Genomic DNA, 24326 nt, shown 5'->3' with positions numbered 1-24326 from the left:
TAAATACCTTCGATTTGTACCAGCATCTGCAGTTATTTTCTTACATTGGTCTTCATCAGTCAGAGTTTTGAGTATGGAGGTTGGGAGGTTGTGTTGCAATTATATAAGATGTTGCTGAGGACACGTTTAGAGTATTTTGTTCAGTTTTGGGCACCATGTTGTTAGAGGAAAGGCGTTTTTTTTTGTTTTTTTAGATTTAGAGATACAGCGCGGAAACAGGCCCTTCAGCCCACCGGGTCTGCGCCGCCCAGCGATCCCCACACATTAACACTATCCTACACCCTAGGGACAATTTTTACATTTGCCCAGCCAATTAACCTACATACCTGTACGTCTTTGGAGTGTGGGAGGAAACCGAAGATCTCGGAGAAAACCCATGCAGGTCACGGGGAGAACGTACAAACTCCGTACAGACGGCGCCCGTAGTCAGGATCGAACCTGAGTCTCCGGCACTGCATTCGCTGTAAGGCAGCAACTCTACCACTGCGCCACCGTGCTGAAAAGGGTGCAGAGAAGATTTACGAGGATGTTGCCAGGACTCGAGGGCCTGAGCTACAGGGAGAGGCTAGGACTCTATTCCTTGGGACGCAGGAGGATGAGGGTGGCAGGTGATCTTACAGAGGTGGACAAAATCATGAGAGGAATAGATTGGGTAAACGCACAGAGTCTCTTGCCCAGAGTAGGAGAATCAAAAACCTGAGGACATAGGTTTAAGGTGAGGGGGGGGAAAGATTTAATAGGAACCTAAGTGTTAACTTTTTTACACAAAGGGTGGTGGGTGTATGGAACGAGCCGCCGGAGGAGGTAGTTGAAGTAGTTATTATCAGGTAGGTTAGGTTAGGATAGGTTTGGAGGGATATGGGTGAAATACAGGCAATTGGGACTAGTGTCGATGGGACATGTTAGTCGTTGTGGGTAAGTTGGGCCAAAGTGTCTATTACCACGCTGTATTGCTCTGTGACACAAAATGCTGGAACAACTTAGCGGGTCAGGCAGCATCTCTGGAGAGCATGGATAGGTGACGTTTCAGGTCAGGGCTCTTCTTCAGATCTGCAATAGCTCACATATTAATCATCCTCTGGTCAATTGAGTAATAATTTTCAAAGGAGGTATCTTTTCCTACAAATGGCATTGCATCCTTGTAGATGTGCAATGCTCAAAACTCATCTCAGTATGGCAGAGGAAGAAGGATCTGTACAACTGAAGGCCAAGTTAAATGCCTGGTGCATTATGCCTCCATTGGCATTCACTGAGACCTTTCCATGCATTTTATTTGTAGGAAAAAAAACTGCAGATGCTGGTTAAAATGCAAGGTAGACACAAAATGCTGGAGTAACTCAGCGGGTCAGGCAGCATCTCGGGAGAAATGGAATGGGTCGAGACCCGAAACGTCACCCATTCCTTCTCTGCCGAGATGCTGCCAGACCCGCTGAGTTACTCCATCATTTTGTGTCTGACTTGCATTTTATGCCGACACACAAGCTTTTATTCACAAAATGCTGGAGTAACTCAGCAGGTCAGGCAGCATCTCGGGAGAGAAGGAATGGGCGACGTTTCCGGTCGAGACCCTTCTTCAGACTCTACGCCCACAAGCTTTTATTGATCAATTGCAGCCAGATACCCAGTTTCTAAACACTCGCTGTTAGTAAAATATTCAAGCGTAATATCAACATCAATGAACTCTTGTTGTGTTTGCTCTCCCTCTCTCTCTCTCAGCTACAACAGCGAGTGAAGGAATGTGGCCAGGTCTTGGACCTTCTCACGGATATCAACCAAGGGAAGCCCATCGAAAACGCCCTTCTCGGTAACCTGTGCCCCTCTGTTCTGAAGGTGGGTACGTCAAGAGACTTGCGCTCCACATCTGGACTCAACATTTAGAACTGAGATGAGGAAAAACCTTTTCAGTCAGAGAGTTGTGAATCTGTGGAATTCTCTGCCTCAGAAGGCAGTGGAGACCAATTCTCTGAATGCATTCAAGAGAGAGCTAGATAGAGCTCTTAAGGATAACGGAGTCAGGGGGTATGGGGAGAAGGCAGGAACGGGGTACTGATTGAGAATGATCAGCCATGATCACATTGAATGGCGGTGCTGGCTCGAAGGGCCGAATGGCCTCCTCCTGCACCTATTGTCTATTGTCTATTGTCTATTGTCTATTGTCTGTCTATAACATTGGCAAAGCTGTTCCAGCGCAAAAATTCCCCACACATTAACACTACCCCACACACACGAGGGATGTTTATGTGAAGTGCAATCGTTGTGCCATGGAGGGAAAATGACTACAGATGCAGAAAGCACGACAAATTAAATTGTTTTTCTAAGAAAGAATATAATATTAATTAATAAGGGTGGCACAGCAGTAGAGTTGTTGCCTTCCTGTGCTCACAGACCCGAGTTCGATCCTGGCTACGGGTGCTTGCCTGTAGGGAGTTTTGTACGTTTGTACGTTCTCCCCGTGACCGCCTGGATTTTCTCAGAGATCTTCGGTTTCCTCCCGCACTCCAAAGACGTACAGGCTTGTAGGTTAATTGGCTTGGTGTAAATGTAAAATCATCCCGAGTGTGTGTGGGGCAGTGTTAATGTGTGGGGATCGCTGGAGCGTGTGGATTCGGTGTTCCAAAGGGCCTGGTTCCGTGCTGAATCTCTAGAAAACTAATATTGGAAACTAGTAGTTAAACTGGAGTCAATGGGAGCCTGGAGCAAACCCCTCCACTGGTTGGAATCATTCCTCGCACAAAGATGCCACATTCTCGCCACTTGGGAAATGGGGATATCCAACACGAGAAAATCTAGTTATCCCTTGACATTGCCTTCCTTTGTAAAAGTGCCATTGAACAACTTATCAGAATCAGAATCAGAATTACCTTTACTGTCATCCAAAAAAAACGAGCCTTTTGGACGAGATTTCATGACCCACAGTCCAACAGTAAGAGCAATAAAATAAGCAATTACACAACCACAAACCAACACAAAACAACAACAAAAAATAAACATCCATCGCAGTGAGTCTCGTCCAGTCACCTCCTCATTGTGATGGAAGGCCAGAGTGTCTTTTCTCTTCCCCTGCCGTCTTCTCCCGCGGTCAGGCTGTTGTAGTTGCCACGTTCCAGGCCGCGCCGGACGGTGAAAGGTCCGCAGCGGGCCGACCCAAGCCCCGCGATCCGGGGCGGACGAAGACACTGTCTCTGCTGCTGCACGTCGGGGCGGTCGTGGCTTCCAGAGACGTATAGGGGACCTTATCTTAACTTTTCATCCAACATCTTGGACTGTGCAAGTCTCTCTCACTGCCAGGGTGGACGTTGAACTCACAAACTCCTTACTCAATTGAGAGCGTGGCCCATTAGAACTGAGAGTTGGTTCAGTTGAAACTCGGGGGTGTGGTCACTTAAGAGCTTTTAAATTGGGAGGAAGGTGTTAGGCTGGTGTGCCTTTGAGTGGGCACAAAGTGCTGGAGAAACTCAGCCGGTCAGGCAGCATCCCTGGTGAACAGACACGAAAAGCTGGACTAACCCAGCTGGGTCAGGCAGCACCTCTGGCGAAAAGGAATAGGTGATGTTTTGGGTCGAGACCTTTCTTCATAGAAACATAGAAAACATAGAAAATAGGTGCAGGAGTAGGCCATTCGGCCCTTCGAGCCTGCACCGCCATTCAATATGATCATGGCTGATCATCCAGCTCAGTAACCTGTACCTGCCTTCTCTCCATACTCCCTGATCCCTTTAGCCATAAGGGCCACATCTAACTCCCTCTTAAATATAGCCAATGAACTGGCCTCAACTACCTTCTGTGGCAGAGAATTCCACAGACTCACCACTCTCTATGTGAAGAAATGTTTTCTCATCTCATTGAGAGTCAGTGGGAAAGGGAAACGAGAGATATAGACGGTGATCTCGAGAGAAATAGAACAAATGAATTAAAGATATGCAAAAAAGTAAGGATGATAAAGGAAACGGAATCGTTGTTAGTTGTGGGCTAGGTGAAAACGAGTTACCGACAATGAGACTCAACAAGACGACTTTAGAACTAGTACAACGATTTGCGTGGGAGAGGATGCAAGGGTTACTTAAAGTTAGAGAAATCAATATTCATACTGCTCGCTGGGTTGTGAGCTGGTGAACATGGATAGGTGACGTTTCGTGTTGGGTTCCTTCTTTGAAGGGAACGTTTACCCAGTTCAATCTGCTTGCCACTTCAGCACTGTAATACGTTTGCTCGTTATATGATGTTACAAGATCTGGACATTGGAAGAGAGATTTAGACTGATGAAAACGGTGGGCCCATTTTCATTTTTAGCATGTCCCATAATGAGGACCATGGTAAACATTGCAATACATTCAACCGCAGTTCCATCTCGTGGTTGAATTAAGCTCCTCCAGCAGGGATTGGAGGAGATTGCACCAATGTCCTTCGCTCATTGCAACAGACGGAGCTGTGTTGCTGAGAATCTGAGGTGATGTTTTGTGTTGCTGCAGGACTGTATAGATCTACAAAAGGTTGCTGTGATGGGCCATTCCTTTGGAGGTTCTACATCGATCCAAGCTGTCGCCGATGATACACGTTTCCGGTATGTAGGGTGCTTTGGTTTGTGTTAGGAGTGTTTCATTCATAGGTTCACAAGTCACAGGAGCAGATTTAGGTCATTGGACCCATCAAGTCTACTCCAATGTGTGCAATCATGGCTGATCTATCTTTCCTCTCAGCCCCATTCTCTTGCCTTCTTCCCATAATCCCAGACACTCTTACTAATCAAGAACCTATCAATCTCCACCTTATAAATATCCATTGACTTGGCCTCCAGTGCCTTCTGTGGCAATGAATTCCACCGATCCACCACCCTCTGACAAAAGAAATTCCTCCTCATCTCCTTAGGAAGGTCCGTCCTTTTATTCTGAATCTGTGGGCTCTGGTCCTAGACTCTCCCACTAGTGGAAACATCCTCTCCACATCCACTCGATCCAGGCGATTCGTCATTTGACCTGACAACGGAACAGTGAACGTCTGAGGCAGAAGCAAGGAACTGCAGATGCTGGTTTGCCAAGGAAAGACACAAAATGCCGGAGTAACTCAGCGGGTCAAGCAGCATCCCTGGAGAACATGGATGGATGAGCCTGAAGAAGGGTTTCCGACCGAAACGTCACCCTTCCTTTTTCTCCAGAGATGTTCCTTGACCTGTTGAGTTGCTCCAGCACCTTGTGATACTCCAGCACGTTGGATAGATGACATTTTGGGTCCAGTCCCTTTGTCAGACTTGAAATTCTGACTTGCAGTAACATAAGAGGCCTGTAGATATACTACTACTCATAGATAATATATAATAAACAATAATAATTCACTAAAGAAATAATCCACAATATTTGTGCCAAAAAAACCCCCCAAATTCCTTTGTGTAACCAAAACAAGAAGTTCAAAGTTGAGATTCGTGTTGTGCAGGGTTCAACAGCCTGGAGATCGTCGGGAAGAAGCTTTTCTTGAACCTGGTGGTCGCCATGGCAGCAGTCAAGGAAAGCTGCCCATCAGGAATATGTAGACAATAGACAATAGACAATAGGTGCAGGAGGAGGCCATTCGGCCCTTCGAGCCAGCACCGCCATTCAATGTGATCATGGCTGATCATTCTCAATCAGTACCCCGTTCCTGCCTTCTCCCCATACCCCCTGACTCCGCTATCATTAAGAGCTTTATCTAGCTCTCTCTTGAATGCATTCAGAGAATTGGTCTCCACTGCCTTCTGAGGCAGAGAATTCCACAGATTCACAACTCTCTGACTGAAAAAGTTTTTCCTCATCTCAGTTCTAAATGGCCTACCCCTTTATTCTTAAACTGTGGCCCCTTGTTCTGGACTCCCCCAACATTGGGAACATGTTTCCTGCCTCTAACCTGTCCAACCCCTTAATAATCTTAAACGTTTCGATAAGATCTCCTCTCATCCTTCTAAATTCCAGTGTGGCCAAGCCTAGTCACTCCAGTCTTTCAACATATGACAGTCCCGCCATTCCGGGAATTAACCTAGTAAACCTACGCTGCATGCCCTGAGAATACTCCATCATGATCTGGTTTGCCAGCTACCTGCCCTCAAATGAACCCCTCTCAACCATTCCCTACACACTAGTCAATTCACGGAAAACCAATTAACCTGCAGAATCTAAACCCTATTGCTCAGCTTACTACATACTCACATGGACGTAAACCAGGGGGCACAGTCACACAACGGTAAAGTTGCTGCCTTACAGCGCCGGAGACCCGAGTTCGATCCTGACTCCTGACTCCGCTTGTCTGTGCAGGAGATTGTCTGTTCCCCCTGTGACCACGTGGGTTTACTCCGGGATCTCTGGTTTCCTCCCACACTCCAAAGACGTACAGGTTTGCAGGTTAATGTGCTTGGTATAATTGCAAATTGACCCCAGTGTGTATCGGACAGCGTTAGTGTCGGCACGGTGTCGGCCTGTTTCCGTGCTGTATCTCGAAACTCGAATCTCGGCACAGTGGCGCAGCGGTAGAGTTGCTGCCTTACAGCGAATGCAGCGCCGGAGACTCTGGTTCGATCCTGACTACGGGCGCCGTCTGTATGGAGTTTGTACGTTCTCCCCGTGACCTGCGTGGGTTTTCTCCGAGATCTTCGGTTTCCTCCCACACTCCAAAGACGTACAGGTATGTAAGTCAATTGGCTGGGCAAATGTAAAAATTGTCCCTAGTGGGTGTAGGATAGTGTTAGTGTGCGGGGATCGCTGGGCGGCGCGGACCCGGTGGGCCGAAGGGCCTGTTTCTGCGCTGTATCTCTAAATCTAAAATCTAAAAATCTAAATCTTAACTAAACTAAACTTGCAGTTAGACTGCCTTGTGTATAATTGTACATTCTGCTCAATCCGTCCACCTCAAGTATCTCACCAAATCATCTCCATCAGTGAGGAACATGTCCACTTAGCACATGGCTGCAGTTTCCCCAAGGCCCTGCTCCTTCTAAGTGCATCTCTTCCCTGCAGGTGTGCAGTGGCTCTGGATAGCTGGATGCTGCCCCTGTCGGGAGGGATGTATTCCAAGAATCCCGGTCCTGTGTTCTTCATTAACTCTGAAAAGTTCCAGACTGAAGACACCATCGGGAAGATGAAGAGGCTGCAGTCCGGGAACGATAAGATCAAGATAATCACCATATTGTAAGTATAGAGAGGTGAAATGTCTGGGCTGCATGCTAATTAAATATTCCAGTACAGGTTTTCTAGTGCACCGAAGATAGACACAAAATGCTGGAGTAACGCAGCGGGTCAGGCAGCATCTCTGGAGAGAAGGAATGGGTGACGTTTTGGGTCGACCCAAAATATGACCTATTCCTTTTCTCCAGTCCGTGTTCCCCAGGGATGCTGCCTGACCTGCTGAGTTACTCCAGCATTCTGTGACTTTTACAGTTAGAGTTGGCTCACTCAGGTGTAAAGTCGGGGAACAGTTTTCACCCAACAGATCATGAAAGTCTGAGGTATAAGAAAATAACTGCAGATGCTGGTACAAATCGAAGGTATTTATTCACAAAGTGCTGGAGTAACTCAGCAGGTCAGGCAGCATCTCGGGAGAGAAGGAATGGGTGACGTTTCGGGTCGAGACCCTTCTTCAGACTTCTATAATACTGTCCAGTCCTAAGCCTGCCTTAGATCACAAAGTGCTGGAGTAACTCAGTGAGTCAGGCAGCATCTCTGGAGCTCCATGTCCATCACAAATGTTGCCTGACCCGCTGAGTTACTCCAGCACTCTGCATTCTACGCAAGCTTCCAGCATCTGCAGTTCCTTGGGTTTCATCTGCTTCTGAAACGTGCAACCATTTGATAACATTATATTTGAGTATTCCCACACTTCAGAAGGGTCTCGACCCGAAACGTCACCCATTCCTTCTCTCCCGAGATGCTGCCTGACCTGCTGAGTTACTCCAGCACTTTGTGAATAAATACCTATGAAAGTCTGAAGCTTCTCTTGTCCAAAAGACTGCAGGTTCTCCAGGGTAACTGAAGATTTTCAAGACTGCAGGCACCAGTTTTATCTTTGATGATACAGAGCAATGTAATAGAGCTGCCGTTCATATCGATCACGGCCTAGATAAACGACACAAGTCTCTTAATGATGTTCTCCTGCTCCTAATTTTCCAGCGTCGCTATAATTCTCTCAAAAAATCTATGCTGCTACGTCAATTCTCTAATGGGGGGACATTGAGAGTCTTGGACGTCTGAGTTTGCAGATAAAACATTAAATCAATGTCCTATCAACTCTCCAGCGTGGTGTAAGAGGACCCATAAACTATTCGAGAAGTGTCCCGGTCAATATCCATTCCTCAATTCAACATCAGAAAATCAAATTATCTAGTCATTATCTCATTCCTGAGAGCAGTTTGGCTGGCATCTCCTGCATTATAATGAGCATACTTCAGAAGTACTCCAGTGCACTGTGCTCTCCAGATTTCAGAAGATGTTTTATTTTTAATTTTTCTTCCTCCTCTTCAGGTCCCATCTCCAACATTCTGACTTGCTCCAACTATAGTCTCGTTCCAGTGGCAGCATTATTTCCCACAAAAGAGGACAATGAATCAGAATCCAGCTTTGTTCAGAAATTGGTACCCTGTACCACCTTAACAAATCATACAGTCAGTTCTGTTTGCCTTCATGTTAAAATCGCCCCATTGCTACTCCCAATCTCGGGCATCTCGCCAAGCAGTGCAATCTTTCCAATACTGGCCTGCTGTGCACCTTGGAGCCTTCAGTGATAGAAAATCTATCTTCAGAGCTTGGGGGTCATAGAAACATAGAAAATAGGTGCAGGAAGAGGCCATTCGACCCTTCGAGCCAGCACCGCCATTCATTGTGATCATGGCTGATCATCCACAATCAGTAACCTGTGCCCAACTTCTCCCCATATCCCTTGATTCCACTAGCCCCCCAGAGCTCCATCTAACTCTCTCTTAAATTCATCGCGTGATTTGGCCTCCACTGCCCTCCGTGGCAGAGAATTCCACAAATTCACAACTCTCTGGATGAAAAAGTTCCTTCTCGCCTCAGTTTTAAATGACCTCCCCTTTATTCTAAGACTGTGTGGACCCTGGTTCTGGACTCCCCCAACATTGGGAACATTTTTCCTGCATCTAGCTTGTCCAGTCCTTTTATAATTTTATATGTCTCTATAAGATCCCCTCTCATCCTTCTCAACTCCAGTGAATACAAGCCTAGTCTTTTCAATCTTTCCTCATATGACAGTCCCGCCATCCCAGGGATCAATCTCGTGAACCTACGCTGCACTACCTCAATAGCAAGGATGTCCTTCCTCAAATTAGGAGACCAAAACTGTACACAATACTCCAGATGTGGTCTTACTGGGTCAGGACAGTTAGAATTCTCTCCCAAGCTTTTGTGTCCCCTTGACTGTGTGACTGTCTCTACGAGATAACTCTGAGAAAGCTTTCAGTCCTCTTGCCTATGACTTCCTTGCTTGGTTTAATGTTAAGAGTTATGGAGATGATCCATTTGGGTGAGTTCTTCACCGCAAGGAAGTGGTTCCACTGGGAAGGGAGCAGACAAGTCAGGAGATGAGAAACGCCTGCACAAAGTATGATAGAATCGAGGATCAAGAAAGAATTGCGGAGCTGCACTAATGTAAATACCATCTACTACCTCTTGAGAGACGATTCAAATGCTCATGCTGTGACTGTTCTGTGAATAGACAACAGCAATTTATATCCATTGAATAAGCACTAGTGTTTGGTGATAAGACAACTAAATGCACTTGTAGAGATGGCTGAGAGCAATGGTTTGGAGTTGGTATTTATCAAGGAGAACATGGACTTCTGGGCACCTCGACCTTTTTTCTGTACACGGAGGTGCTAATATTCACGGTAATTGCTCCATTGGTACTTGTTTTCAGAGGGTCAGTTCATCAGAGCATGACGGACTTCACTTTGCTGGCTGGAGATTTGCTCAACCTGGCATTTGAGACCAAGGGGACCATCGATCCTCTGGAGGGTCTTGCAATCATCCAGAAAGCAACATTGGCCTTCCTGCAAAGACACCTAGGTAAGGTCCGACAGTATCATGAGCTTCATAAATGTATGCGCCTGGCTTTTAAAAGAGCTGTCGAACAGTTCCCCGCTTATTTTCCCAGATCTACCCAGTTTTATTCCCCTTTGAAAGACGGGGTTGAACCTGCCTCTTCAGACAGTGCTTTTCAGACCGTAATAACACACGCCTGAGAACAAACTCACCTGGTTGCCTCACTAGCTCGCTTTCCAGTTGTCATGGTGGTTATTCACTTATGGGGAAAGGGTTTTACTGATGGGTATTTGGTGCCCATTCTTCACTGCCCTTGGGGGAAGTAGTTGTAGCCATCATCAAGAGCCGCCTGAAGTCTCGACAGTGAAGATGCCTGGGGCGTCAGGCACGGTGGCGCAGCGGTAGAGTTGCTGCCTTGCAGCGCCGGAGACCTGGGTTCGATCCCGACTACGGGTGCTGTCTACGGAGTTTGTACATTCTCCCCGTGATCTGCTTTGGTTTTCTCTGAGATCTTCGGTTTCCTCCCACGCTCCAAAGACGTACAGGTATGTAGGTTAATAGGCTTGGTATAAATGTAAATTGTCCCTAGTGTATGTCGGATAGTGCTAGTGTGTGGGGTTAACTGGTCGGCGTGGACTCGGTGGGCCGAAGGGCCTGTTCTCGTGCTGTATCTCTAGACTAAACTAAACTAAAAAATGCCAGATGCGGGTCTAGTGATAATAAACCGTGGGTGGTATGTTTCCTGGACAGAATGACATGTAGATCTGAAGGGGGCTTGTAGTAGTGGCATTACCTTGCACCCACTGCTCAAGTCAAGTTCATTTGTCACATACATATACAAGATGTGCAGTGAAATGAAAGTGGCAACGCCTGCGGATTGTGCTAAACTACAAAACACAATAGAAAAAAACAATTTAACACAAAAAATAAATTAATACAGTAAATTTAAATTAGTCCCTGGTGATATGAGAGTTAACAGTCCTGATGGCCTGTGGGAAGAAACTCTGTCTCATCCTCTCTTTTTTCACAGCGTGACAGCGGAGGCGTTTGCCTGACCGTAGCAGCTGGAACAGTCCGTTGCTGGGGTGGCAGGGGTCCCCCATAATGTTGCTGGCTCTGGATCTGCACCTCCTGATGTATAGGTCCTGCAGGGGGGCGAGTGTAGTTCCCATGGTGTGTTCAGGCGAACGCAATACTCTCCGCAGGGCCTTCCTGTCCTGGGAAGAGCTGTTCCCAAACCAGATTGAGATGTTCCCAGACAAGATGCTTTCTACAGCCCCTTTTGGTGGAAGAGCTTGTAGGTTCGGAAGGTGTTGATGGACACAGAGCGGAAACAGGCCCTTCGGCCCACCAAGTCCGCACTGACCAGCGCTAACACTATCTCACACTAACACTATCTCACACACATTAGGGACAATTTACAATTATACCAAACCAATTAACCTACAAACCTGTACGTCTTTGGAGTGTGGAAGGAAACTGGAGCACCTGGGGGAAACCCCACAGGGTCACAGGGAAAACGTACAAACTCCGTACAGACAGCAGCACCCGTAGTCAGGATCGGCTGGATCTCTGGCACTGTCAGGCAGCAACTCTACCGCTGTGCCACCTAGTTGCCTAGTTGCCAGTGGCTCCTAGTTGCCACTGCTTCAAAATTCTCGCAGTCCCACAGCGGTATGAGCGAGCTTGCACCACTGAGAATGGGGATAGGCAAAGCATCCTGGCTTTGTCAGAAGTGCCTGTGTTCTGTGAGTTTGTTTAAGCAATGGTCCTGACTCAGCTTAGTGATCAATGACATCTAGAGGTCAGTGCTGGAAGTGCATGTCACCGTGAGCAGGGTGTCTGAAGAAAGGTCTCGACCTGAGACATGTGTCACCTATTCCTTTCCTCCAGGGATGCCGTCTGACCCGCTGATTTACTCCAGCTTTTTGTGTCTGTCTTCGTCATTCACCTCGAGTCCGGTTAAGCCTGACAAAGCGAGAGAAACAGTTAGAAATCACTTTGTGAAAATTAATGGTAAACACATAAATGCTGGAGTAACTCAGCGGGTCAGGCAGCATCTCAGGAGAGAAGCAATGGGTGACGTTTCGGGTCGAGACCCTGCCTCAGACTGATGCCCATACTTAATGGACAAAATTATTGACCACTTTCTGATTTAATTTCTAGATCTACCAAAGGATTTTAATCAATGGGACGCTCTTGTGGAAGGAAAAGGCGACCATGTTGTTCCCGGGTCTCCCCCTTTGACTTAAAGGCGCGAGGCATTTAACAGAACATGCAGCTGGATCCTTGGTGTGAGATCTGACTGGAGGATGCACCAGGGGCTTGCTTTCCAGAGCTTGAATGGTCATGCCTTGTGTGCAAGATCTAGGAGGATACTGACTGCAAGGCTGCACGAGTGTGATTAGGCTGCATGCAGAGCTCTGCACTTCCTTTCTCTGCCTATCCCCGTCCTTCCCACCAGGGTCCTCTTCAACCGCTTGCTATTGACTGAAGAGCACCTCAAATTGCATTGTGGATTCTGATTCCAGCCACATAGTGTCAGAAGAGACACATCACATCGGCTCCAAGAATAGAGCAGGCTCCCACATCGACCTCGCAAACAAACCTCGCCTCTGTAAATGTGAACAATCCTTTTCCAATTAATACATGCAGACATTCTTCTTCTTTCGTGTCCACCGTCCATGTTTCAAAAGTCGACATCGCTGTCACCATCCGTCCTGAAAGGCCGCAAGCTTCCGGCGACCATCAGTGGGAGCCATCACTTGTTGCAATAGATGGCGGTGGTAGCAGAATTAGCTCAGGACACTCCCAGTTTCCAGCCCCGCGATGTGGACGCTTTTGCTGTGGGGCCATGCAGACATTCATCTCCATCTTGTCTGCCACATGATGGTATACAACATGACCTTGACCAACCATGATCTTGGCTCAATGATACATTGTCATCATATCACCCTAGGTACAAAGGGATTCCTTGTTTTTCATACAATTCAGTAAAATCAAACTATACATGAGTGCAGTCATGAATAACTACTAGAGCACAATGAATACTAATGCAAGAATATTATGCATAATGTAATATTAGACTTCACCGAGGAAGTACATAAGAATCGCCAAGTTGCCGGTGTGACTTAGTCCCTTCAAGTTCTAAATTACATTTAGAGCATAAAGTCCTTGTGCCTTAACACCAGGATAATCGCTCAACCCAGAAAACCAAGTCCAAAGCCAAAGGACTGTCTAAGATGTCTTCAAGAGAGAGTTAGATATTGCCCTTAGGGTTAACGGAATCAAGGGATATGGGGAGAAAGCAGGAACAGGGTGCTGATTCTGGATGATCGGCCATGATCACATTGAATGGCGTTGCTGGCTCGAAGGGCCGAATGGCCTACCCCTGCACCTACTTTCTATGTTTCTAATTGATTATACAAAGTTATGCTAAGGACAATAACTAACTCCATGTGCAATAATCAGCTACCTACATGTTAGCAAGCACATTTTTTTTTTAAACTGATCGTGTAGATGCAAGGATATCATTGGGGTGAAATGTGGGCACCTCCCTTCGCTGGTGTATCGTTGCGTTAAAAGTTTAGTGTCTGACCTTGGCCTTAAAGACCTATTATTCCAGCGGCGGGCAATGGATCTGTGTTGCAGGGGTCGGCATGGCCTGGCAATGCTGTCGATATCCTCCACTGCTCAAAACACTCGATCTTAATGTGAAAGATTTTAGATTTAGAGATACAGCGTGGAAACAGGCACTTCGGCCCACCGAGTCCGCGCCGCCCAGCGATCCCCGCACATTAACACTATCCTACACCCACTAGGGACAATTTTTACATTTACCCAGTCAATTAACCTACATACCTGTACGTCTTTGGAGTGTGGGAGGAAACCGAAGATCTCGGAGAAAATCCACGCAGGTCACGGGGGGAACGTACAAACTCCGTACAGACGGCGCCCGTAGTCAGGATCGAACCTGAGTCTCCGGCGCTGCATTCGCTGTAAGACAGCAACTCTACCGCTGCGCCACCGTGCCGCCATCACCGTGACGTGATGCTGTGCCATCACCCCAAGACTTTCTCGCAATCTTAGGTGGTGGATTGCTGCACCTCCACAAGGTTCCCAGTGGGATGAGTTGGGGTGAAGGCTCAAACAAGAGTCTATCATCCACTGTCATTTCCATCCAGAACCAAGGTCACTTCACCACAGTTGTTGAACACAGTTGTTGAACACAGTACACAGGCACTTACAAGTGCACATGTTTTGAGACTGAGCTCCAAGTCATCCTTGAGGGTCGGGTCTTTGCACACAACAAATTCCTTTCATCAACCCCTCTGTGGGCGGCTCAGCAGTAGAGTTGTTGCCCCACGCCGCCAGAGACCCGGGTTCGATCCTGACTACGGACGCTCTCTGTATGGAGTTTGTATGTTCTACCTGTGGGTTTTCTCCAGGTACTCTGGTTTCCTCCCACACTCCAAAAACCATACAGGCTTGTAGATTAATTGGCTTTGGTAAAATTGCCCCTAGTGTGTCGGATAGTGTTGGTGTACAGTGTGATCACTGATTGGCATGGACTCAGTGGGCAAAGGACGCTGTGTCTCCAAAGCCTAAAGTATAAAACAAAACCTGCTCAACACCAACAACACCCCAGAACGCTTAGACTATTTCAGTATCCTGGGAGCCATCTCTCAAAGAACACGGACACCGATGGAGGGATTTGCTCCTGCCTCAAGTGTGGTTTATGTGGCTTTTGCCACATTAATTTTGAGGAGAAATGTATTTGAGGAACAAGATCTCCAACCCTGTGTAAAGTTGACAGTCTATTGGGCAGCACGGTTCCAGCCCTTCGCACATTCCGAATTATGGACTACCTGGAGAGACACCTGGATGTACGGGGAGGTACCAAACAGATGTGGCAGCAAACACTTCCAGGTCCACTGGCAGGATAAGCAAAGCAATGACAACAACGTTTCCCAGAGCAGATTGATCCACTGGCAATGTGAATGTGAAAGATACATCTTCTGGGTGCGCTGGGACGCATCCTCAGTGATGTGACCCTGGGGTCATTGGGGTTTTTCAGGCCTCAGACACCCTCACCCAGGTGACCCAGCCGGGGTTGATCAGGCCCCGACTTGCGTCCCAGCAGCAACTGCCCACGGATCAGCCCTCTTAATCCAAAGCCGTCTAGTGGCTTTCCCTGCGGCTTCGCTTGCGGATTGAATGGCCCTCTTCTTTGCCAGCCCCGTAATGCCCAACTGGTTGAGGACTTTGCGGAGTGAGCGACCTGCAAAGCCTCTGCAGCCCATCTCTATGGGTTCATAGCGTATCTTCCAGCCTCTGTGCCGGCACATCTCCACCAGCTCCTGGTACTTTGCACGTTTCCGCCCATTAGCTTCTTCCATACGCTCTTCCCAGGGCACTGTCAGCTCCAGAATTATCAGCTGTTTTGTCACTTCGGAGGTGGTGATTATGTCTGGCCGGAGTGATGTTGCTGTGATGTGCTGCGGAAAGTTCAGCTGTTTGCCCAGATCGACATGCAGCTGCCAGTCAGTGGCCGTGTAGAGGAGGCCCACCCTTGTTTTTGGTTGTGGTCCAGGCTTCCCTCCAGCATTGACAAAAGTGATTGATTTCTTCGGGGCGTGGTGGTGTTTGCTGTTACTGATGGCAGTGGCTATGCTCTCAGCAACCACCTTGAGCACCTGGTCGTGGCGCCACCGATAGCGACCTTCGCCAATAGACTTTGGGCACCTGCTGAGAAGATGTTCTAATGGTCCCCTTCCAGTGCAAAGTGGGCAGGAAGGTGTCACGCTCTTGCCCCAGACAGGGAGGTTTGTTGGGCTTGGTAGGGCATCGTAGACAGCTTGGACAAGGAACCGGACGGGCTGGGAGTCTGCCTGCATGATGTTTGACCAGGTAATCCTGCGCTGCGGTATGCTCTCCCACCTTGTCCACGCTCCCTGCTGCCTGAGCCCCACCGTCCTGCTCACACGCTCTTCCTCCACACCTGCTCGCACCTCTTCCTGGATGAGAAGGTGTCTCTCCTTGCCCTGGGCCTTGCCAACATGGGTCTTAGGGAAGTATCCCAAGCCCGCTCTGCCAGTTGCCATGACTCCCACCAAAGCCTTTTGCCTTAGGCGTGACTCTGCCACCTCCACTGCTTTCTCCGCCCTCCATTCCAACCCTGTTCTCACCTCGATGCCAGCCGATGGCACCTTCTGGTCCCTGGAGTCCCTGTACTGTAGGGCTTGTCTTGTCCGCACCACCATAAACTCTTCAGTGAGACCACTGAAAGGGAGCTGCAAGATGTTACTGGTCCCGTACAGTGCTGCACTGTTGAGGCTGCGGGGAAGGCCAAGCCACTTGCGAACAAAGCCACTGATCTTCCTTTCGAGGGACTCAACTGTTGTCAATGGAACAGCGTAAACCAGCAGAGGCCACAGGACTTGGGGCAGGATGGAATGCTGATAGATCCAGGCCTTGAATCTGCCAGGTAGGCCTGACTTGTCGACTTTGGTGAGCCAGGCTTCAAGGCCTTCGATGGACTTTTTAATGGCGGCAGAGTCTCTCAGTTGCGTCATAAAGTTTCCCCAAACTCTTGACAGGTTTCTCAGTGATGGAGGGAATGGCAGTTCCGGATAGTAAGAAGTAGAATTTGTCAGTCACCTTCCCCTTCTTCAGCACCATGGACCTTGACTTGGTTGGCTTGAAACTCATCCTTGCCCAGGTGATAGGTTTCTCAAGACCTTGTAGGATCCACCTACTCCCTGGGACCGATGTTGTGGTTATGGTAAGGTCATCCATCAAAGCTCTTATTGGGGGCTGTCGTACACCAGATTTGGTTAGGGGGCCTCTAGATTCCACCTCTTCCACAGCAAGACTACCATGGAAGAGGAATTTGTAGATAGACATAGAAACATAGAAAATAGGTGCAGGAGTAGGCCATTCGGCCCTTCGAGCCTGCACCGCCATTCAATATGATCATGGCTGATCATCCAGCTCAGTAGCCCATACCTGCCTTCTCTCCATACCCCCTGATCCCTTTAGCAAAAAGGGCCACATCTAACTCCCTCTTAAATATAGCCAATGAACTGGCCTCAACTACCTTCTGTGGCAGAGAATTCCACAGACTCACCACTCTGTGTGAAGAAATGTTTTCTCATCTGGGTCCTAAAAGACTGCCCCCTTATCCTTAAGCTGTGACCCCTGGTTGTATTTGTTCAATTGTTCTGCCATCTCCTTGTTCCCTATGATCAATTCACCTGTTTCCGACTGCAAGGGACCTACATTTGTCTTAACTAATCTTTTTCTCTTGACATATCTATAAAAGCTTTTGCAGTCAGTTTTTATGTTCCTTGCCAGTTTTCCCTCATAATCTATTTTCCCTTTCCTAATTAAGCCCTTTGTCCTCCTCTGCTGGACTCTGAATTTCTCCCAGTCCTCTGGTATGCTACTTTTTCTGGCTAATCTGTATGCTTCATCTTTTGTTTTAATACTATCCTTGATTTCCCTTGTTAGCCACGGATGCACTACCTTTCCTGGTTTGTTCTTTTGCCAAACTGGGATGAACACTTGTTGTAGTTCATCCATGCGACCTTTAAATGCCTTCCATTGCATGTCCACCGTCAACCCTTTCAGCATCAATCGCCAGTCTATCTTGGACAATTCACGCCTCATACCCTCAAAGTTACCTTTCTTTAAGTTCAGAACACTTGTTTCTGTATTGACTTTGTCACTCTCCATCCTAATGAAGAACTCTACCATATTATGATCATTCTTGCCCAAGGGGCCTCGCACAACAAGACTGCTAACTAACCCTTCCTCATTACTCAATACCCAGTCTAGAATGGCCTGTTCTCTCGTTGGTCATGACCTTGGGTCATATATCCAAAAGGATTGTTTCTTAAGCCAATATGTAATGGAACATACCTGAACTGAATTATTTTAGAATTGATCAGGTTAATGAGGGAGGATTATTAAAAGATCTTGTAGCTCGGTAAACTCTAGAAGTAGTGATTGCCAACAATGTACAAGAGATGAACAGCCCAGTCCAAAACCAATATTCTGGTCTTAAGTATGGGTAATTGCAAAGGTCTGCAGGAAGAGTTTTTCCGGAGTTGATGGATGCTTTAGAAGCTCAAAGGGATCTGGGTGTGCATGTACAAAACTCATTCAATGTGAAAATGCAGGGGAACAAATGATTTGGAAGGCAAATAGTAGGTTAGCTGTTATAATAAGATTGGACCATCGCCCATGGACGCCTAATTACAATTGTTTCAGCCCTCGTTGAGGGTGCACCTGGAGTGTTGTACACAATTTTGATCTCCTTACCTGAGAAAGGATGCACTTGCCATAGAGAGAGTGCAGTGAAGGTTCACTTAGAGTGATACGTTTATGAAACAGACCCTTTGGCCCCACTGTCATAGGTCACAGGAGACATATGACCCAAGGTCATAGCCCCGGCGAGACCACTCCGCCATTCAATCATGTCTGCACCAACCATCGATTGCACCAACCATTCATTGGACTGGTTCCAGATATGGTGGCTTTTACCATTTGAAGAGGGAGAGAGAGAGAGAGAGAGAGAGAAAGAGAGAGCACTTTTGAAGAGGGAGAGAAATTGCGCTTTGTCGAGTTTGGAAGCATGAGAGGTGATCTCATTGCAAGTGCCAAAATTCGCAACAGGGCTGGATGCCGGGAGAATGTTTTCTCTGGCTGAAGGATCTAGTAACAAGAGTCACAGTTTCAGTCCAAGGAGATATTTCTTCATTGAGAAAGACGAATCCTTGGAATTCTCCACACCAGAGACCTGTGGAAACCTGTGTGTTGAACTCATTCAACACAGTAATAGATTGTAGGAGTAATAGATGTAGGATGAATAAATAGATTGTAGGAGACAGGAACCGTTATTGTACTCCCCCAATGGAAAGTGCATCCTTTCTTCAGTATTAAGAGAATTTAGAGATATGATGATAGTGGAGGAAAATGGTGCAAAGGTAGAAGAGCAACAATGGTGGTCTGGGCTCCAAGGGCCAGATGGTCTACTCCAGCTCCTAGTTCATATGCCCCAATGCAGTGGGAACAAGGTTCTCCCATTGCACCAACTGGGACAGGATTGTAAAGCAGGACGTCCTATACATAATTGTAAATCCTTCGTACAATTTAATTAAATGCGAATTCAAACAAGATATTAAGGTTAGATATGTTTTTATGCTTTTAAACTTGGAGGATTTACCGTCTTCAAGGACTCGGGTCTCTGGTTTGATCTGTTTGCTTGTCATAGTGAAGATCCGGAAAGTGGGAAATTAAGGGATTTGATGCCTGATTCCAGATTGGAGATGAGTGGCTTCTTCATTGAGTCTACACACAGTATTAAACTTGAAAGTCAGTCATAGTCTGTGGAATTAGTGTCACTTGAAAGGGAGTCTAATTTGTTCATGCAGCCACGGGAGGTCCCAATGGCGTGACTGCCAGTGAAGGTCTTTGTGAACTTGCTGCAGATTAGCAAGTGAGTCAGCCAGCTCGCGTACAGTAAATTGCTGCAGCTGAGATGATGATGAGATCATCTGGTCTGGTGACGTTGCAGTCTAAATTGCTGTAGTTTCATAGACATTACAGGTGACCTTTTACAGTCAGCCCGAGAAGCTTCTTGCCCTGACAGGTGTTATTGAACTAATTGCTTTGCAGGAATTCGGTAGCTTTCCTGACTCATTCATTTGTATTCAGTGAAATTAGCCGGTGGGATTTCATTTGGGGGTTTTTGAATATTCCAGGCATGGCTGGAAGTTGTGATCTATCATCAGTAACCGGGAGACGGTGTCAGCTGAACAGGAAACATGTTCTCAATGTTGGGGGAGTCCAGAACCAGGGGCCACAGTTTAAGAATAAGGGGTATGCCATTTAGAACAGAGATGAGGAAAAACCTTTTCAGTCAGAGAGTTGTGAATCTGTGGAATTCTCTGCCTCAGAGGGCAGTGGAGGCCAATTCTCTGAATACATTCAAGAGAGAGCTAGATAGAGCTCTTAAGGATAGCGGAGTCAGGGGGTATGGGGAGAAAGCAAGAACGGGGTACTGATTGAGAATGATCAGCCATGATCACATTGAATGGCGGTGCTGGCTCGAAGGGCCGAATGGCCTGCTCCTGCACCTATTGTCTATTGTTGTTGTTCATTTCGATAATTGGGTGAATAGATGCCTCACAAGTATTATAAGAAAATAACTGCAGATGCTGGTACAAATCGAAGGTATTTATTCACAAAATGCTGGAGTAACTCAGCAGGTCAGGCAGCATCTCGGGAGAGAAGGAATGGGCGACGTTTCGGGTCGAGACCCTTCTTCAAATCGTCTCAAATGCTTGACAATGAACCAAGGCAAAGGATGTACCAGGGGAGGTGCTGGAGTGTGCAGATTGTGCGTTCATTGAGCTTGATCTCATGGCTTCATGCGGTGTGCCCCAAGGGGTTTGGATAGAATCACGGGTGTGTGAGTATTCCCTGCACTCGTAACAACTGGGACTTGAAAATGGCGCCAAACTGGCGGCTCTGTACACTTCAGTCTGATGAAGGGTCTCGAGCCAAAACGTCAGCCGTTCCTTCATGGAACGGGAGCATGTGGCCGCCATTGGTGGAGCGGGAGCATGTGGCCCCTGGCTGGGTGAGGTCACGTGGGGCGGTGACATCACCCTGTCCCATATTTGGGGAGTGAGGAAGTTGGCAACCCTACTAATACGGGACAAACTAATTTAGCCCAAAATACGGGATGTCCCGGCTAATTCGGGACAGTTGGCAACCGTGCTAACAACATAATCCATATAATGCCTGGTAAATGCCAGATTTTTCTTATTCATATTCATATCTATATCCCTATTCATATTCAGCTGTATTCAAAGTAAACGCTGCATCCTGCCTCTTGGTCCTGCAAGCTTCTCAGTGTTCTGCTGGGTTCAGATGTTTAAGTTTCAGTTTGTTCAGCCCTTGCAACATCTGCGTGAATATCTGTTGGCCCCCCTTCTTCTATCAATCCATTTGGAGACTGAATGAATGGTGCAGCGGTAGAGTTGCTGCCTCACAGTGCCAGACACACGGTTTCGATCCCGACTGCGGGTGCTGTCTGTACGGAGTTTGTACGTTCTCCCCGTGACCTGCGTGGTTTTTTTCTGAGACGTTCGGATTCCTTGCACATTCCAAAGACGTGCAGGTTTCTAGGTTAATTGGCTTGGTACAAATGTAAAAACTGGCCCCAGCGTGTGTAGGATAGCGTTCGTGTGTGGGGATCGCTGGTCGGTGCGGACTTAGTGGGCTGAAGGGCCTGTTTCCGCGCGGTACTTCTAAAACTAAAAACAAAAAAACTGGATGGATTATATTTAGACAGTCAAATTTGCAAGTTAACAGTAACAATAATTTGGTGGCGTGGAGTCAATGGGGAGATCGATTAGACTTAGAGCATAACAGGCAAGCAGAAATTCCCACTTTCAACAGTTTTATTTGGATATAATGGTGTGTTTTAGTGCTTGGAGAATCAATGCAACCTATAAAACAAAGCAAATTAAAGGTGAGGGCAGGGTTGGAGATGGTATTGATGCTAAATTTTACGAAGTTTTAAGAATTCAAGTTTAATTCGATATGTATATAAAATGAATATTTTAAAATCAATTATGAAATGTTATTTTGAGATAGATCCAAATCGTTAAAAGTAATTTCAGGCAAACGTTAAAAAAACCCCTGTGGTAATTTCATGCATTATAAATAAGGACATATTATTGGCATACTGTCCTTTGATGGAAATCTGAGCAAAAAATAGTTAATAAATTGTGGTATTTGCAATTTCGGATTATGACTAAAAAATCAGTCTGGGGTTTCAAATTAAGCATTTTTCACATAAGTGGCTTTGGGGTAATTTGGATTGTTAATCTGTCCTTCCAATACAAAAATGTACCACTGAGTAAAAAGAACCCAAGGAAAAAATTAAAGCAGTCACTAGAGGTCGTCTGTCGGGAGGAACTGCAGATGCTGGTTTAGACCGAAGATAGACACAAAATGCTGGAGTAACTCAGTGGGACAGGCAGCATCTCTGGAGAGAAGGAATGGGCGATGTTTCAGGTCGAGGCCCTTCTTCTGACTAATCTCTAATCTAATTCTATATCCTATGCACTGGAGGCAATTTACAGAAGCCAATGAAGATACAAACCCACACGTCCTTCAGATGTGGGAGGAAACCGGAGCACCCGGAGGAAACCCACGCCGTCACAGAGAGAATGTGCAAACTCCACACAGACAGCACCCGAGGTCAGGATCGAACCCAGGTCTTGGTGATGTGAGGCAACAGCTCTACCCGCTGCGCCACTGTGAAGCGTGTCTTGGAGTCTTGGAGATTGTCTTGGAGTCTCAAGGAATTAAAAATTAATACCCCCAGAATATTGTTCTAGCCCCGTAGAACAATTAACTGAACATTCTCTTTGAAGATTTATTAATTATGGAGAGTTGGCAGGAAGGGAAAAGAAAGGCTATTTGGCTGACAGACGTATAACCTCTGGGCAGTTAGAAAGGCTGGCGTCCTGCTGTCTGCCTAGTTGTGATTAGAAGACACAAAGTGCTGGAGTAACTCAGCGGGTCACAGAGCAGCTTGGCGAGCATGTATGAGTGACGTTTCGGGTTGGGACCCTTCTACAGACTGATTGTGGGGAGTGGTTGGGGGGTGGGGGTGGGGGGGGAGAGGAAAGCTGGAAGAGAGGAATAGCTGGACAATGTCCGGCAGGCAGATAGAGTTGGGGGGGGGGGGGGGGGGGGGGGGGAGGAGGGGTTGACAGGCAGATGATTTGACAAAGGCCAGAAATGAAAAGACAGAAGGTGTGTGATGAACGTATTGAAGGGTTGCGAATAGTGAAGCTGCTCGGCACGGGCTCGGTGGGCAGAAAGGCCTGTTTCCATGTTGTATCTCAAAACTAAATTAAACAAAACTAAACCTACCCTGATGTCATGATGCAATGGAATTACCCAAGATCTCAGTTTTCCTCCAGTTTTTATTTAACCTTCATTTCAGTTTCCCAGGCTTCTTCTATGATTTCCTTTCTAAATGCTCATTAAAAACCTGTAACTTTGCTTAAACATTTAAAACATCCTCTTAAGACAAGGTGTCAAATGACTAACAAGAGCACGAGTAGGCGGTTGGCGATGTGGGAACATGATTATACCGTTCTTAACCTCAAGCACCTGGGATTCATATCTAGCCACAGCAGATCAGATAAAAATCTGCCTGTATCGCCTTACTATAAAGAGCATAAACCTCTGGCCGTTTTGTGGTTCCAGACAGGCAGCAACGTGACTGATTCATAACTGACATGGTTCAGTAAATTACTCAGGTCGAGAGCAATTAGAGATGGGCAGTAAATCCCGGCCTGTCCTGTGATACCCTCATCAATGGATACACGAATGGATAATGTAACTCATTCAATGTAGAGAAAGGCAGTATTAGCCAAGAGAAAATGGACGCAAAAAGCTGGAGTACCTCAGCGGGTCAGGCAGCATCTCTGGAGAGAAGGAATGGGTGATGTTTCGGGTTGAGACCCATCCTCAGGCTGAAGAAGGGTCTCGATCCCAAAAAGTCGCCCATTCCTTCTATCCAGAGATGCTGCCTGTCTTGCTGAGTTACCGCATAGATCAGCCATGATTAAATGGCGGAGCAAACTTGATGGACCGAATGGCCTAATTCTGCTCCTAGAACTTATGAACATGATGGAGAAGCTGTTTAGAAATCCACTGTGGAAAAAAGGCCCTTCGACCCACTGACTCCGCACCGACCAGCGATCCCCGCACACTTACACTATTCTACACACACTAGGGACTTTCTTTTACATTTTATACCAAGCCAATTAACCTACAAACTTGTATGTCTTAGGAGTGTGGCAGGAAACTGAAGATCTTGGAGAAAATCCACTCAGGTCACAGAAGCAGATACGAGAGTGGAGATTAAGTCTGAAGAAAGGTCTCGACCCGAAGCGTCACCCATTCCTTCGCTCCAGAGACGCTACCTGTCCCGCGGAATCACTCCAGTCTTTGGTGTCTATCTTAAGCTATCTTTAGGATTGGCACATGGAAGTACAGGGAATAGAGGATATGGATCATGTACAGGGAGGGGAGATGGGTTTAACCTGGCATCTTGTCAGCACAAACATTGTGGGTCGAAGGGCCCATCGCTGTGCTGTACTGCTCTGCGTTCTACAGTTCTAGGTGAAAGGAAAGATTGTACAAAAACTCTAACAAGGAACCAGGGCAGAGATGAAGGGCCAAATGCCTTAGATCTACACTGAATGATTCTATCAT

The 24326-nt window shown here is 47.0% G+C and overlaps 1 protein-coding gene across 3 annotated transcripts in view; it reads left to right on the top strand.

Annotated features, from left to right (window-relative positions):
- LOC144606657 (platelet-activating factor acetylhydrolase 2, cytoplasmic-like) overlaps window positions 1-23932 on the top strand; it is a 41778-nt gene extending 17846 nt beyond the window's left edge. Inside the window, exons 7-11 of one of the 3 annotated variants that reach the window (XM_078422952.1) lie at window positions 1717-1830; window positions 4470-4561; window positions 6978-7148; window positions 9889-10037; window positions 12180-13551. In XM_078422952.1, the coding sequence (XP_078279078.1) occupies window positions 1717-1830; window positions 4470-4561; window positions 6978-7148; window positions 9889-10037; window positions 12180-12265 (612 nt within the window). In that variant the 3' untranslated portion in view covers window positions 12266-13551. Of the gene's footprint in view, window positions 1-1716; window positions 1831-4469; window positions 4562-6977; window positions 7149-9888; window positions 10038-12179; window positions 13552-23901 lie in introns of those variants that run through there. The other 2 variants (XM_078422953.1, XM_078422954.1) reach the window with 2 other exon arrangements.
- The last annotated feature ends 394 nt before the right edge of the window (window positions 23933-24326 follow it).

The sequence above is a fragment of the Rhinoraja longicauda genome, chromosome 27 (genome assembly GCF_053455715.1).
Source record: "Rhinoraja longicauda isolate Sanriku21f chromosome 27, sRhiLon1.1, whole genome shotgun sequence".
Taxonomy (NCBI): domain Eukaryota; kingdom Metazoa; phylum Chordata; class Chondrichthyes; order Rajiformes; family Arhynchobatidae; genus Rhinoraja; species Rhinoraja longicauda.
This window is presented reverse-complemented; position numbering and strand designations above follow the sequence as displayed.